Source organism: Sinocyclocheilus rhinocerous, unplaced genomic scaffold, assembly GCF_001515625.1.
Source record: "Sinocyclocheilus rhinocerous isolate Xijiao unplaced genomic scaffold, SAMN03320098_v1.1 scaffold1156, whole genome shotgun sequence".
Classification (NCBI taxonomy): domain Eukaryota; kingdom Metazoa; phylum Chordata; class Actinopteri; order Cypriniformes; family Cyprinidae; genus Sinocyclocheilus; species Sinocyclocheilus rhinocerous.
The window spans coordinates 313,163-330,898 of NW_015630041.1; the positions used below are offsets into that span (position 1 = coordinate 313,163).

Sequence of the window (17,736 nt, forward strand, 5' to 3'; positions counted from 1 at the left end):
ACCCCATATTGACAGAAAAACACAGAATTGTTGACATTTTTGCAGATATATTAAAAAAGAAAAACTGAAATATCAAATGGTCCTAAGTATTCAGACCCTTTGCTCAATATTTAGTAGAAGCACCCTTTTGATCCAATACAGCCATGAGTCTTTTTGGGAAAGACGCAACAAGTTTTTCACACCTGGATTTGGCGATCCTCTGCCATTCCTCCTTGCAGATCCTCTCCAGTTCTGTCAGGTTGGATGGTAAACGTTGGTGGACAGCCATTTTTAGGTCTCTCCAGAGATGCTCAATTGGGTTTAAGTCAGGGCTCTGGCTGGGCCATTCAAGAACAGTCACAGAGTTGTTGTGAAGCCACTCCTTCGTTATTTTAGCTGTGTGCTTAGGGTCATTGTCTTGTTGGAAGGTAAACCTTAGTTCCAGTCTGAGGTCCTGAGCACTCTGGAGAAGGTTTTAGTCCAGGATATCCCTGTACTTGGCCGGAGGGACGATAATAGGTGAGCACCAGCCAATGAGATTGCCGTTTTGTGCATTAGTTCCGCCCACTACCGGAGAAAGCGGCAGTTCTTCAAAGCTGAAGAATTCCAAAGGAACTCCGTTATTTTGACAGGAAAATACAACAAAGAATATCGTTTACATGTAGCGCATCAATTCTCGTGTTTGGCGAGTGAAAATATATCTGTGCTAAACTTACACTTAGCCTCCTACTCACACACTGGCGAGTAAAATCTGAGAATTTATTAGCCATTGGCTAATATTAGACATCATTTGGTCGCCCAGAGTGAAGATTTAGTCGCATATGCGAGTGATTTACTCGCAATGTAGAGGGTTGAACATGTTAAAATGACTATTATATAACTGATGCTAAATGGGTCACCATGGCATTGCAGTCGGCTTGAAATAATATTTTGGTTAAAAAAGTAGCATTTTAATGAAAATTGTATCCTTAATATAAAAGTGTTTTAGAAAAGTGCTAAAAACACCATTTAGCAAATGGCTTTTTACTTCTTTGGGTTAAAGTTAACTGGCTAACAGTGTCAAGCTGGGGGGATGTACAGTAAATATGCTAACAGTTGAACATTTGCTTACATTTTCTTCATTTAGCTCAATTTTACATGACATTTTATCCTTATTCTTAGAGTAGTTTACAACACTTAACAATTGCTAGTTATGAAAAAAAAATCTCCCAGCTCTTTCCCCACAGTCCACCTGAGCGGGGTTGTTAGGCCCCTGTTCTTTGATCTCTAGATCTAGCTGTTCTGTTCAAAAACAAACCTTTCAGAGCCCATCTCTGAAATGATGATTCAGTTTTAACCATGATTCCAACAACTCCCATCCTCACAATCTCTCTCTTTGAGACATACAAGGTTAAAATAATGTCAGACTGACTGACTGACTGACCACTACTGCCTTTCCTCTCTCGCTCGCTGTTTATGCTGACAGACAGGACTCTCTTCATCATTTCCCATCATGCCGTTATGAGCCAGCTTTTTCTTCGTGAACAAAACGGAGCCATGATGCTTGTCCTTTTCCCTCAGTGTCAGTGACAGTGTGTACAGTGTTGGGATTAGTCAGATTACTGCCATCAAGTAACAGGTAGAAATTTATGTTAAATTTATACCATAATATCAGAGTTATAAGTAAAGAACATTAATATTTAATTTTACAATTAAAACAATTTATTTCCACATAGGGGTGTGCAAGTATTGTAGGAGTATATGATGAGCATGATGGGTATTGTAGTTCTATAGATTATGCATCATGTTTATACTGTAAGTGATGTACAGAAATATAGTTCTGGAAAACAAAATAAATCCAAAATAAAGTAAAATAAAATAATACTTATTTTCAGATACAGTTGTTATAGACCAGTGTTAATTTCGTCAACGAAGACGACGGCGAAAAATATTCGTTAACGAACATTTTTCCTGTGACTAAGACGAGTCGTTGACGAGCTAAAACTAACTTCTCAGTGCTCAAATACACACACAGCAGTCCAAATGTCTATCGTGTAGAGTATCTCACATAAACACAGTCGCTTATGGATTAAGTGAACGTAAATTCCTAATTCCTAATTAAGTACCTATCCGTGTCATTAATGTTAACCAACAAAAGATGTTAAATAAATATGTTAAGTAAACCTACTGTATCTGAAAAATTTGATTAATTTGTTTTTCTTTCGTATTTGTCTTATTGTCTTATACTGCTTCTTTTTCAAAAATTATAAATTATATATATTATATATGAACAACTATAATTTTTAAAAGTTGCTCCCTTTTCACTACTGTTAAATGGATAGTTCACCCAAAAATGAAAATTGTCATCATTTATTCAAGTTTTTCCAAATTCAATTGACTAAAATGTGACTAAGACTATTAAGCATTTTCATCTCAAGATAAAGACTAAGACTAAATCAAAAATGCCTGTCAAAATTAACACTGCTATAGACGTGTATCTTGATTTGTTTTGTTTTGTTTTTCTCCCAAATATAAAACATTAGGTTACATTAGGGCTGGACAATAATTCAGTATCAATATGTATCGCAATATTTTTTTTTTTTCAATAACTGTGATATGATTTTTAAACACATTTCCGATATTTCAATATACATTGTTCATGAGCGTAGCTGCTTTGATCACAGCCGTTACTGGAGAAACCGCTGTTTCTACCGCTCTCAAAGCGCCTCCTGCTGGCAGACAATCAGTTTGCATTTTCAATAATAAGCCCAGCAACGTTTTTGTTGTTGCTCAATTTTTTTGTTTTCTGCAGCAACTCAGAGGACTTTAATACACTTTATCCTGACTGAATCATATTTTTTTTCAATCTATAAGAATAATCAGCCTACACTACCAGTCAAAAGTTTTTGAACAGTAAGATTGTTAATGTTTTTTTTTAAGAATTCTCTTCTGCTCACCAAGTCTGCATTTATTTGATCCAAAGTACAGCAAAAACAGTAAAATTTTGAAACATTTTTTCTATTTAAAATAACTGCTTTCTATTTGAATTTTAAAATGTAATTTATTCCTGTGATCAAAGCAAAATTTTCAGCATCATTACTCCAGTCTTCAGTGTCACATGATCCTTCAGAAATCATTCTAATATGTTGATTATCAATATTTAAAATAATTTTTTACATTTTTTTTTTCAGGATACTTAGAAAGATCCAAAGATTAGCATTTGTCTTAAATAAAAAGCTTTTGTAACATTATACACTATTCCATTCAGTATAATTTTTATAATTTTTTTGGGAAAGAAATTATAGAAATTAATACTTTTATTTAGCAAGGATGCTTTAAATTGATCAAAAATGATGATAAAGACATTTATAATGTTACAAACTATTTCTATTTTAGATAAATGCTGTTCTTGTGAACTTTCTATTCATCAAAGAAACCTGAAAAAAACTGTTTTCAACATAAGAATAAATGTTTTTTTGAGCTGCAAATCTGAATATTAGAATGATTTCTAAAGGATCATGACTGGAGTAATGATGCTAAAAAAAATGAGCTTTGAAATCACAGGAATAAATAACATTTTAAAACATAGTACAAATATTTCAAAATGTTACTGTTTTTGCTGTATTCTGGATCAAATAAATGCAGGCTTTGTTGAGCAGAAGAGAATTCTTTAAAAAACATTTTTAAAAATCTTACTGTTCAAAAACTTTTGACTGGTAGTGTATGCTAGCCAATATTTGAAGTTAAAGATATTAATATTAATAAGATGAGTCTGAGATGTTTATTTGACAGTGATTTCACATTTCTTGTCTTGTTTGTATGAAGGCGAATTAAAAGGTGAACATTAATTAATTTGTGCAGTTTTTTTTCTAAGATATTATATAGTTTTATAGGAGGAGGTTTCATAGACTTGGCAAATTCATTTTTCATAAGTGTGTAGGTACAGACATCTGTTGTTGGTGTTCTTGGCAGTTTTTATTAGGCTTTTTTAAATAGTGTTCATATCGATATCGGAATTATATCGTATCGACCGAAATTAAGAAATATATCGTGATATAAATTTTGGCCATATCGTCCAGCCCTAATCTTGGATGGCTTGAGTTTACGTACATATTCAGCAAATTTTATTTTTTTGGTGAACTATCCCTTTAATGCAGTTTTAATTTATTTTAATTTCTCTGTCAGGTTATCACTTGAAGTCAGTATAATTTGTTTTATTTATTTATTTATAAAAAGGGGGGGGGGATTATAGAAATTAATACTTTTATTTAGCAAGGATGCTTTAAATTGATCAAAAGTGGTTTGTATGAAGGCGAATTAAAAGGTGAACATTAATTAATTTGTGCAGTTTTTTTTCTAAGATATTATATAGTTTTATAGGAGGAGGTTTCATAGACTTGGCAAATTCATTTTTCATAAGTGTGTAGGTACAGACATCTGTTGTTGGTGTTCTTGGCAGTTTTTATTAGGCTTTTTTAAATAGTGTTCATATCGATATCGGAATTATATCGTATCGACCGAAATTAAGAAATATATTGTGATGTAAATTTTGGCCATATCGTCCAGCCCTATAGGTTACATAATAGATTGTTTCCCACAATTGTTATTCAATATTTATGTTGCATTTATTTACATTCAAAGGTTTAGGGTCAAGTAAGTTTTTTTTATATATTTTTGAAAGAAGTCAAATTAAAGAAAGAAGTTATACTCACTAAGGCTGCATTTATTTGATTTACAGTAAAAACAGTATTATTGTGAAATAATTTTACAATTTAAAATAGCTGTTTTTTAATCAAATATATTTTAAAGTTTTAGTTAATTTTTTCTGCCAAATTTTCAGTGTCACATAGTACTTCAGAAATAATTCTAATATGCTGATTTGATGTTCAAGAACATTTTGTATAGTTGAAAACAGTTGTGCTGCATAATATTATTGTGGAAACCATGATCTTTTTTTTATGCATATTTCAAAATAACAGCATTTATTTGAGATAGAATTTTTTGTAACAATGTAAAGGTCTTTACTCTCACTTTTGATCAATTTAATGTATCCCTTCTGAATTTAAGTATTAATAAAAAATAAAAAAAGAGGTTTCTTGGTATAGCCTGAGATTAAATGCAAAGTCTTGACGAACTTGTCCACAGCAATGTAACGCATTACTTCAAGTAAAAAGAAAAAAAATAATTTATTACTTTTTAAAATGAGTAATGCAATATTGTAATGCTTTGCTTTTAATAGTAATGTTCCTCAGTACTGAGCATATAGAGTTTCAGCTGCACAGCATTCCCATAATGATGACAAATTGCTTACAACCCACTCACACACTATGTGGAGCTACACAGCCTCCTCTTCGCTAGATAATATTCATCATTTGTTGAAAAAGGTACCGCCGTGTTCCAGTAATTACAATTATCGTAAAATACACATCACATCTGCGTCTCATTCATATCTCCTCCTACCTTTAGGCCGATAGACGCAGGTTCAAGAGCTGCGGTGGCCCACCCGTCCCTTTCATTACGCCTGACAGAAACAATAAGAAAATCCAAGCAGAAGAGCGTACGTGCCACAGCTAGTGCGTCAAAGTTTTTCTGGCACAGTCCCCATGTAATTATGAGCCTGGGTGCCTGGCGGTGACAGATCGCTGGTAAGAGGGCCAGCAGAATGTCGTGGCACCTGCTGGGCTCCCCGAGCCTCTGCTTCTGGCTGCAGCCACAATCAAATTACAAGCAACTGTATCAGAGTGAAGAGAATGGATTGAAGCTGTTCCTACCTGGCCAGGTGTTTCCCATCTACTGTAGAATTCCAGTTTTGTTGCTGCTTTGAAAGAAAGATTTATACTCTACTGAAAGGCTTTGGCAATTTTGAATAGCTGCTTTTATTAAACAGTGACAACAGCAATAAGATACATGATAAAATATACCAATGGTCAATAAATAATTACATTTATTAATAGTAATAACAATAAACAATTTTTCAGGTAATATATTAACTTGACTGTAGAGTATGTATTGTTGCTGAGCAACATAACATTCAAAGATCATTTTGTTGAGTTTCTCTCATGAACCCAGGTCTCAAAAACATGTATAGCTTCTGTCCTAATTACTTACTTACTTAGTTCATTCCTTTCAAATTAGCTCAAATAAACAGTGTGTTGTCCTTACAGGTGAAGTGTGTAACTGTGCAACTACAATAACAGCACCAAATCAAGCACACACACTACCATTCAAAAGTTTGGGGTCAGAAAGGTTTATTTATTTTTATATTTATATTTAGAAAGGATGCATTAAACTGATCAGAATTTTCTTTTGAGCATTTTATTCATCAAAGAATGTATCGGTTTCCACAAAAATATTAAGCAGCAAAACTGTTTTCAAATGTGATAATAGAAATGTTTCTTGAGCACCAAAGCAGCATATTAGAATAATTTCTGAAGGATCATGTGACACTGAAAACTGGAGCAATGACTGCTGTAATGACTGAAAGCTCAGTTTTTGCATAACAGGAATAAATTACATTTTAATATTCAAATAGAAAACAGTTATTTAAAGTTGTAATAATATTTCATAATATTACTGCAATATTACTGCTTATCTGGGTAAATCATTTCACCACTACTGTATGTTGCTTGGAGAAGTGCAGCGGTTAATTTTGCTTTAGCTTTACTAAACTTTACTCTGTATTCATTTCTGTAGTAATGGCACAATCCCTCTCCCTCTCCCTCCCTCTGGCAGTGGTCCTTCAATCAGGGTTGAGTTATGACCAGTCTGGCCTGCACACAGCGATCTCTGCATCCTCATTAGGTCTTCATTAACCCTCTCAAGCTGAGCTTCCACTCAGCTTATCAGTGGATGTGTTTGAACACCATTCTTCATTTCCCACAATCCCCCGCTGCTCAGCACAGTGTATGGGAACTGTGGTTCAGTGCCGGGCTTTCAGCACATTTACTGTAAAATGACATACAAGGCTCTGGGGACATACATTGACCTAATGTGCTGCACAGACACATTCATGAAGAGAAACTGCTTTTGGATGTGTCAAATGCATGTCATTATTTTGACAAATAATATCCCTTCTGCGATGCCTCGGTAGCTTTTAAAATGAGACTCTTGAACAATGAGGAATAGAGCCACTTCTATACCTTCATGCCCTTGTGTTCGCCTGAGGATATCTGTAATATAGATATAGAAATATCCTCAGCAGGTTAAAAAAAATGAGGTAATAACGTTTCAGAACTGGTTTTTGATCTCAGATCTCAAATTAAAAGTCATATCTGGTATGTTGGTGGCTGCCATATTAAGTTTGGGACTCTGGGAGGCTGATGTGATAAAAGTGATCATATGATCAGCGTTAGTCCCACAGTAGCAGTTCACTGTAAGTGTGTGTGTCCATGCCCACAGAAAACTGGAGCAATGGTAAACTTGCATTAATTCACCAAGGACAGTTTTACATTAAATAATTAATGTTTAGGAGACTTGACTAAACAAGTGAGCAAACAATCTCCAGTGAGTCTCATAACCAAATGAACAAATGAATTAATATGTTAATGAGTTAAATAGGTCTATATTTCAGCAAAATTCCCCCACCACAGTACTTTTATACTTAAAGTTATACACATAGTTATATACAAACACACACAGCATTTACAGAGAGCAATATCAAATATATGTTCATATCCATAAAATTATGCACACATATAAATTAAAGTATATATTTATGTACTCTGTGTGTGTGTGTGTGTGTGTGTGTGTGTGTGTGTGTGTGTATATTTAGATTTAGTAATTAATATGTTAATGAGTTAAATAGGTCTATATTTCAGCAAAATTCCCCCACCACAGTACTTTTATACTTAAAGTTATACACATAGTTATATACAAACACACACAGCATTTACAGAGAGCAATATCAAATATATGTTCATATCCATAAAATTATGCACACATATATAAATTAAAGTATATATTTATGTACTCTGTGTGTGTGTGTGTGTGTGTGTGTGTAAATTTAGATTTAGTATTTTAGACATGCATTAATGTTTATATTACTACTTGTATAATTACACCCGTAAAATAATTAAATACTATATATCAGTAAGTATAGTATTGATTATTTGTATTAATTTGTATTATATACTGGGATCCAAGACTAATAGTTTGGATTGCACACTCTCTTTCACATCCTTTCTTCATCCCTCTGTTAATTTATCCTTTATTTTACCATTGGACATCTATACTCTGGGGGCGTTTGGATATAAATAGCATAAGGTGGAAACAGAAAGTTCTCTCCATCGCTCCTCTATCTCTCCTAAAGTCTAGGTGCCCCAACTCTCTGAACATAACGTCTGAAAAGGTGCGGACGACCTCTTCTATCAGGACCGCTCACCTTTCTATTCACTCTCTGTCTTAGGGATGAGTGAGAGAGAAAGAGACTCTCTCATGTAATGATCTAAATAAATGCAGAAGAGTTCCCTGCAGGAAATGCTTCTGCCATGTATTTGCTAACACAGTGGTTCTCAACTAGTGGGATGCAAAAATGGGTTGCAGGTTTGTTCTGAAAAAAGAAAATGCTAAATGCAACTAATAATGTTTTCATGATGATGAATAACTAGATTTAGACTATTTGTCCAATCAAACAACATTATTTTGCTGCAAATTCATGTAATTTTTTAGATGCTAGCAAAATTAGACAGATGCTTTCATGAACAGGTTGCATGACAATCCCTCGTCCTAAAAGCCAAGAGTAAAATTACAAGGTCAAAGAAAATATGAACCAGACTATATTAAAAACAGTTCATTTTTTCATGTTAATTTTTGTTTACTTGGTGCGATAAAAAAAAAAAAAAAAGTTTATACTGTATTGGATCACAAAATCTGGATCCTGTAAGAAAACCAGTTGAGAACCATTGGCTTATTGACATTCTAGATTCTTCTTCTTTGTTCTCAATGGGCATTTAGGTTTTTGAGAGAGGCGCAGAGATTCCTGTGGTTGTGTTCTGGCCCTTGGTCTTTATAGCCATCTTAAAGATGGCTCTGTTCTGAGTTGAAAGGATGAAGAGGCGAAAAAAGTGAGCAGGACCATTTTTTCTCTCTCTCTTTATGGCCACGACACCCCCCGGAGACATTCTCCTGCACAAAAATAAAAATGTTACTAGTCTCAAGTCAAGTCTTAATATTTACTCCAAAGGGCAGGCCATAAACTATTAATAGACAGCTGTCTGTCTTCACAAGGCTGTGAGGGAGAATGATTTTATATTGAATCCTCATGTGGTTTGCCAGTAAAGGGGAGAAGAGGTGGTCCGGTCTCTCGCCATCCCGCTGGGAGTCCTGCTTTATCTCCCTCTCCATCCACCGACAGACGAGACGAGAAAGGCCATTACAAGGCTGTCTGGGAATATTGCAATATTCAGCAGGGCGATTGTCTGACGTCTCCCTGGGAGGCACATTTCCTCCGTGGAGGGAGAGAGAGGCATACCTGTAGCTTAGAGGGAGAGAGTGAGGCTGATAAAGACCCTTAGAGTTGACAGAGAGGAAGTATCACCTTTCTTGGTTTTAAAGGAGGTCTTTCAGGGCAGGAATGAATATTTATATAAGGACTCAAAATCTACAGGTGATCGCCACAGCAGTTTAGAACCTGTAATGCTTCTGTTTTGCATTTTTCTAACTTCTAATATAGTTTCTTTTATTTAAAAAAAAAAATCATTTTATCAGCATAGCTATTTGAGTTAAAGTTGAACTGAACTAAAAGAGATGCATTTCTAAATTTCTTAGTATCATCTGAAGGTCTGTACAAAGGGGTTTGCAAATTTAGTTATGATTAGTGAAGAAAGGTGCAGGATCTTCATTCCTTATTCATTTTACATTTCTTTATGTAAATAAATTCACAATCCTAAACCTTTCTGTTTATTTTCAGGTTTAAGTGACATTTCGAATTCTAGACTTTCAGTGTGGCCTTTTGAACCCCGCTGAACAGAATATGCAAATATTAAGGAAATGTTTGCTATTTAAACATTTGCTGGATATTTGATTTTAGTAATACAGTGTATTCCCTACAGGTTGACGGCAATCTTGCTTTGTGTTGTTTTATACTTGTTCACATGAGCTCTTTGTTTTGGGAACATGGGAAGAATCAAAAGAGGGTTTTGTATGTATTGAGATTCCTGTTGTACTAGTGTAATCATAGAGATCTTAAGCAGGATGGCCGGTCTGGGTGGTCCGCAAAGGAAGGAGATGGACTTGAATATGGGATCCAGTCTCCGCAGTGATAAGGGAGTGCTGGGAGGTTTTGTGTTTTTTTTGTTTTAATTTCAATCTTGATGTTCTGCTCTTAAGTGACATTGTTTATATTCTGGTGAGCTGTGGTTAGAGATGACTAGAAGTTTGATCTTAAGTGGAGGAAGTGAAGTGTTGAGGTGAATGATAATGTGTTCTCTTTTTTTGTATGTATTTATTGTACCACTTATCTTGATCATGCTTTTGATTTAATACAAATAGGCTGTCCCATAATGCAGTTCACTCAGCTTGACCTTTTATTTCCAGTGTGATTCTACCTGTTAAGACATTTTTATTTAAATTAGGTTGTACATGCAAAAATACACTTTTTTATGTCCAAAATGACCATCACTGATTTAAACATGAACAAATGTGGCAACAATGTAGCATGCTACTGTATTTTAGTATTGCATAATGCACACTTTTTATATGTCTTCTTTAAAGTAGTATTATATTTAAAAAAAACACTAGTGTTCAGTTACAAACCTAGTCATATATATTTTTTAAATTGTCCATAGTTTTTAATTCATTAATAATTGGCATGACAATTTTCTGTGTTGTTAGTCAAAACATCTTCACTGAATAAATACAATTAATATATTTATTATATTCCAGAAAATGCTTTTTTCCCCCGCTAGCAACTGCATGCAGAACTCTGCAAAATGTTCTGCAGATTTCCAATTTGGAACATTCATAAAATTCTAAAAATGTGATAAATGTTTTAGTTATTTTGATGATTGTTGCTCTGTGTATATTGATAGTTTGCCAAAATTGTTTCAATAAATAAACTTTTTATTACTGTTTTAGACTTATTTGGATTTTCAACAAAGTAAGAAAAGTCTCTAAAAATGCCTCAGTGTGTCATAAATGAGTCCCCTGAGCTCTAGTTATGACAGGTTTGAGTACTGGTACTTTCATATTTATTAATAGTGTTGCCCCTAGCCATGTGTTTACCCAGAGATGCATTGATCCAGGTTTCCATTATGCTAAATGCCTCTTTTCTGCTCTTTCTGCAGATCGACCGTGTCATATTCTGCGTCTTTCTGGAGACAGATTATGAGATTTACAAGAGGAAGATGTCAGATTTCTTCTCCCCAGGTACTGTATCTTCTTATTGGAATCTAACTTCATTTTATTTGTTGGTTGTAACACCCACTCAGCTCAAAGCTTGTTACTTGGGTATCAGGCAGAATTCACAATGTCAGGCGTCTGACTGGTGTGACGCCTGAAAGAATTTGTATCATATTTTATTGTCAAAGTGCACAAATACAGCACAGCAGGCAGTGATTGGATTCCACATAACCAAAACCTGTTTATGGTAATGTACTGCCCAGGTTGGATTATTTAAACTGAAAATTATTTCACCCCACCTTGATCATACAATGCAATCAGGATAACCGCAGTCAGACTCTCTTCCAATTAAAGGGCTGTTTCATTCAAAAATGTATGTTATGTCATCATGTGCTCATTTACTGTCATAATTTATATGTTGTTCCAAACTTAGACAATTTCCTTTCTTCTGTACAATACAAAAGTAAAATGCTGAAGACTGTGGTCACTTTTTTCAATTTTTTTGCTGGGTAACGCTTTACAATAAGGTTTCATTTCTTAACATTAGTTAACTTCATTAATTATCATGAAATAACAAACAATACTTCTAAAGCATTTATTAATTTTAGTTAATGTTAATTTCTGCGTTTACTATTACATTTTTAAAATCAAGAGCTGTATCTGTTAACATCAGTTAAAACACTGTGATGCAATTTCATGCAATTCTGATTACTGTTTTTTTTTAACGGATACCGATTGCTGATTTTTTTTTTCTTTAAGCTAGAGACAATATATACATATATTGTATCGGCCCCAAAGCGCATCAGCCCACTGGGAAAATACCCCGTATGTCAGATGGCCAGTTCACCGCTGATTTGCAGTATGAAATCTTCAGTCTTCATTCATTATAATTGCATGGAAAAGAGTGACCAGCATAGTTTTCAGAATCTCCTAAAGTCATACAAGTTTGGAGCGACATAAGGATAAGAAAACAATGGACATTTTTTTGTGTAATTGCTAAAATAATTTCAGAAAGTTTCCCAGAATCAATATTGCTCTGTCGGCCAAACAGTGTAATGTTGAAGCCGCCACAGGGGAAATCAACCTACAAATGTCTTACTTTTAGCACATTAAGCCAGGTTAGGAGAAAGCATTTTAACATTGAAAAAAACATAGACACCATGTTTAAAGAATACATAAAATATTACATATATAAAAGACCCACAATATATATACTGAGAGGAAAGGAGAGAAATAGGATAAGCTTTGTGCATTGGAACGTGTTTTTGCTCTCTGCATCTCACGGCTCATTGCATTTGTGTCTCAGTTTGTAACCAGCCGCCTTTGAGTGATTTTTGGTGTTTCCACAAACTCAATTGGTAACTAAACTCTTAGGCTCTTATAACATCTTGCTTTTCCTTGCTGCCTGAGAATCCCAGGAAATACTCTAGTGTATGAGTTTAACAGGTGTGGAGCATTTTGACTTCTAGTATTTCACAGTACAGATTGCTTGTTTCTGAAGCTCAATCGTTGTAGCCCGGAGGTCCATATGTAGAGCATGACTCAAAGGGGCTTTACTTCTGTCAACACCCTCAGTGATCCTGAGCCTCAACGGCAAACCCCAGATGTCGGAGGCACGCAGGACGGCACCTCCTCAGTGACATTCCACTTCACACTTTTGCTTGTCTTTTTCTGGTTGGATCATGTGGTCTCTGGTTCTGGCTTTGGTTTAAGTAAAGATGAACTGTTGTGTGATGGAACTTTAGAAGTCGGTTCCTCGGTTTTCACTTTCTTTGTCTTGCACTTTGGCCTTCTGTCAATGTCAATATGACTGTTTTGCTTTCACCCAATCCCTCACTTTGCCTCTCTTTCTTTTTTTTTTTACTCCCTCTCCCGCCTTATGAGACGTGGCACTTGCTAGTTCCATGGGAACTTGTCTATTGTGCGCCCATGTAGCATTTCTCTCTCTTTAAAGGCCAAGTCTCTCTCAGGAAGGCTCTTTTCAGTCTCCCTGAGCACTAAACAAAAATATGATGTGAGTGCAGGCCTCACCAGAGCCCTTTTGGACCTTCCCAAGTGTTCTGCTGTCTCGCTCTGCCTGAAGCTCGCTGCACTTTCATGACAAGACCCCCTGGAGGTTTCCAAATGAGCCGCTGCCTGGAGGTTCGTCATTTGTATGGACACGCACACACACACACACAAACAAACAAACAGAGGAATGGTGAATGCACAGTACCGAGAGAATAATATAATCCACCATTTCCTCCCCTCAAACACACACTAGGACTCGTAGACCGGGCGGAATAATAAGTGTCAAGACACTCACTCTTTCCCTACTTGCTGAATGTTTTGTTTCTGTCATGTTCCTTTCACACACATACACACTCTTTTCCTCTTCCAGGTCTTGCTGAAAGATAGAATTCACCGGAGAATTTGTAATTATATCAGCCAGGTCCTTGTTCCCCAGGCGCGTCTCTTTGTACTATTGTTTAAAAATGAGATGGCGGAGACGCTACTCTCTTAGTTTACAACCAATCAGTATGAGCCAGTCACCTCACTTCAGCGTTCTCCGAATTCTCGCTCGCACTTGATTTTTTACTTGGACCTGACTGAAGTCTTAATCCAGTACTAGTATAAATTATTTTGGTACAAAATGCTTTATCATAAATTTGAAGGGACCATATTATATATATTTTGCAGTATTTGAGGGCTTTTTTCCACTAAGGCCCTTTCATATGACTTGCATCATGACTTTGCGCCACATGAAAAGCCATCAAACAGGCTTTTTTTGTTACTGTGTAGCAAAAAAGGAGGAGCTACACAGAAAATAGTGAATGAGTTTTTTGATACATCATGCAAAGTTTTTTATTGGCTGTGCTTCAAAAGGTCAGTGGCAAATGTGACGTAGACATGAGTCATGTAAAAGGGTCTTTATAATGTTAATACAATAATAATTTAGGTCTAAATGCTAAATAACTGTTGATATGCAAACATGAGCAGTGAAAGGGCTGCACAATTTGGGGATTTTTATTTTTTTCTGATCAACGTAAACTCAGCACACCTGAAACGACGATAGGTGCATGGGAACAAAATCAAACAAACAGTTGAATCGAAAATAAGTTACGAACCCGCACACTATCAATACTTACTAATTCTTAAACTTTATTTATCACACGCAATGTTTCGGTCCACCGACCTTCATCAGGCAAATGTATAGAATTAAATATCACGTGTGCTTCAACCCATGTTGTATAACTTATTCGCTGTCCATGTGGACTTTATGTGGGAAAAACATCTCGACAATTAAAACAAAGGATCAGTGAACACAAGAGCTCTATTAGGAGAAAAGATGTCATATCCAGTTGCTGCACATTTCATTTCTTTTAATCATGATATGTCTGCTCTACGTTTCTTGGGAATTAAAAAGGTGTCTGTCACACCAAGAGGTGGTGATATCGATACCCTTTTATTAAGACGAGAACTGTTCTGGATTGTAACATTGCAAATTTGATCACCCTTAGGGTTAAATGATGAGGCATTATTCAATATAATGTTGTAAAGTGTGTTTGCTGTATATCTAAGTATCAGTTTGATTAAAAACAAGGGGATGATATTAAAACCTTGTTAAGATGTGCGTTTTCTGATAACCTATTGTGATTTTATAAACATAATTATTTTTGTATGTGTGAATAATGATATATTTTTCATTGGGGATGTTGTAAAGTGTCTTCTATTGTATACTTGAGCCATTGGTATCTATTACGTATGTGTTTGTGATTAGTCCACACATGATTGTCAGTTATACTCCTTGGTTGGGAGAGTATATAATTATGTCGTGTTTTTAATTCTATACATTTGCCTGATGAAGGTCGGTGGACCGAAACGTTGCGTGTGATAAATAAAGTTGAAGAATTAGCAAGTATTGATAGTGTGCTGGTTCGTTACTTATTTTTGATTCAACTATTTTTTTCTGATAAAAATTGCCATTGTGATTTAAAAAATAAAAGCTCCAGGTTTTATTATTATTATTATTATTAATAAACAAAAAAATGAATATTATTATTGTAATATTTCACTGTAAAATAAAAAAAAATAGTTTTAAGAAAAATAAAATAATAATAATTTTATTTCCAAGTTAAACTTTTAATATAATATTTATGGCTGTCTTAATTTCTTAATTTTCAAAACACTGAACCATTAAGCTTGTATTTTGGTGGAAAACCACAGAGAGCACTAAAATCTTCTGTTTGGTTAACAACAGCTGATTTATAAGCACTTCTGATTACAAGTTTAAAAAGATGGATGCCACATTTTTTGTTCCCAAATTAACGTTATAAGCGACCTGAACTCACAACATGTGCAGAGATGAGTTTGTATGCATGCCGGTACAGAACACAATGTTGTGCTTTACTTTTGATTAATCATGCAGTTCAACATTACAACCCTTTCCTGTTTCTTATTTTGAATAAATGGTGTGGTTAGGAGACGTTTCCTTACATGCTCTTTTGACTTTCATGTACTGTTTTCTATTATATGACCTCTTTAAAAGGAATCTCAATAGTAATGCTACAATGTAAAGAGTAATTCATAAAGTCTGGGCTTTTAAAGAGTTTGAGAGGTCAAGTTAATAGTTCCAAAGTCACACAAATGGTTTTATCATTAAAACGCGGGTCGAGGAGGCAGAGACAAGCACTGATGAATAAACCGAGAGAGTGGTCTGACAGGGTCGGAGGTCAGCGATGCAGAGAAAGGGTCATCTGCAGTAATTGCAAACATTTAGCGTGTTTCGTGATCGTGAGTCTTGAATTTTATTTCAACATTGTTCTTTTCACCATTAAGCTCTCTTATCCACCACAGAAATAGTTTTTCTCATTTTCAATCAAACTTTAATGTAATTAAAGTAGTTGTTCATCTTATTCTGTATTTTATACAGTATTTAAATAGCTTGTTCCGAAAACGGTATCTGTTTTTGATGTGAGAACCGTTATGAGTGACATATGGAGTTATTATCTGTAGTGAAGCATGCTCGTCTTTCTCACTGTTCAGCAAGCAACATAATTTGTGTTTTCTTAGCTACATCATTAGCATGTTTCTCTGACTGCATATTAGATATTGATTGACGCAGGAGGAGCGGGTAAGGAGAGAACATTCCAGAAGAGCGAAATTATCATGAGGATGGTATATTGGGGCGAATCGTTGTGGAGTGAGGGTTGAAGTGCTTTTTAGATGGAGAGAGAAAGACAGTATGACTGAATTAGCTCTGCTGGTGTCCCTGATAGCGCCGGTTGTAAAATGTGCGAAAATAACAAGGGCCTGACAGCTCGATCCCAACACCTCATCATCATCATCATCACCATGGGAAACCTGCGTGCCAAGAGCTGCGGAAGAGATGTGCTCATTTTAACTGAGCTTTAAAGCTGCACTCGCATCTTGCACTGCGGCTACTCTCTGGCACGCCGCATACAATTACTCCCTCTCTCTCTTTCTCACCTCACTTACTCATGTATTCATGCAAGCCCTCGTCTGCTTTTGCGTCTATACAACTGGAAAGAAAAATTGTCTTTGTCCTGCTTGCTAAACAAGAGGGAAGTTACTGGGGTATTGTCACTTTGCAAAACAGTTTGCCATGTATTCTTCTGAATGCTTTTGTTTGTGTTTGTGTGTACCTGTTGGGTTTGTATGTTCTTTTAATCTGTTCCTGTGCAGCCTTAAAAATGTCTGACAACTGGCAAATAGAAAGGAATAGTGCCGGGACAAGCAAACAGGACATTTGCATATGGCAAATTGTCTCGTCAGTGTATGCCTCCCAACCAGCTGTAATTTTAAAACCTTATTTTTTTGCATTATATTGTTATATATTTATCTCCAAGAAATACCATTCAGAAACTCTGAAAGTAGGTTAAGAGTAGGCAGTAAAAATAAGTTAAAGGATTAACACAATAATTTTTTTTTTAAAAGTCATTGTTTTTATAAGATATTCTGAATAAAATTATTTTTAATTGTTTAACTGAATTAATTGTTTTAATGATTTTTGTTTTAAATGTTTAGATGTTTTAGTCAGTAGTGTCCACACAATGGTGTCCAATGTTTTGACTTTTTCAAAAACCTCTTCTTCAAAATATCTTACTTTGTGTTACGCAAAAGAAAGTCATACAGTCAGAAAGACCTATATATAGTTAATTGGTTTATTCTTATCCAGAGATCTTAATATGACTGCAGTAGACAGGGCTCCAGACTAACATTGGCACCAGTGGCACCAGCACCACTAAGTTCTACAGATGGTGGCGCCAGGAGCAGATTTGGTAGGGCTGGGGGTGGTGTGCAGGAGTATTAAAATATAGATAATTTAATCATAAAATTACTATTGTTTTGCACTAATAAGTACTAATAATATTACGTTCATTTCTTGTTTATTTTTCTTTTGTTTATTGTTTATACAGATTTGACACTAAAGCACTAGGC

At 35.1% G+C, this 17,736-nt stretch overlaps 1 protein-coding gene across 1 annotated transcript in view; it reads left to right on the forward strand.

The window, feature by feature from the left end:
• LOC107739862 (O-acetyl-ADP-ribose deacetylase MACROD2-like) overlaps window positions 1-17,736 on the forward strand; it is a 253,846-nt gene that overhangs the window by 185,016 nt on the left and 51,094 nt on the right. The window contains exon 5 of the mRNA XM_016552077.1: window positions 11,241-11,322. Within this exon, the coding sequence (XP_016407563.1) occupies window positions 11,241-11,322 (82 nt within the window). The remainder of the gene's footprint in view (window positions 1-11,240; window positions 11,323-17,736) is intronic.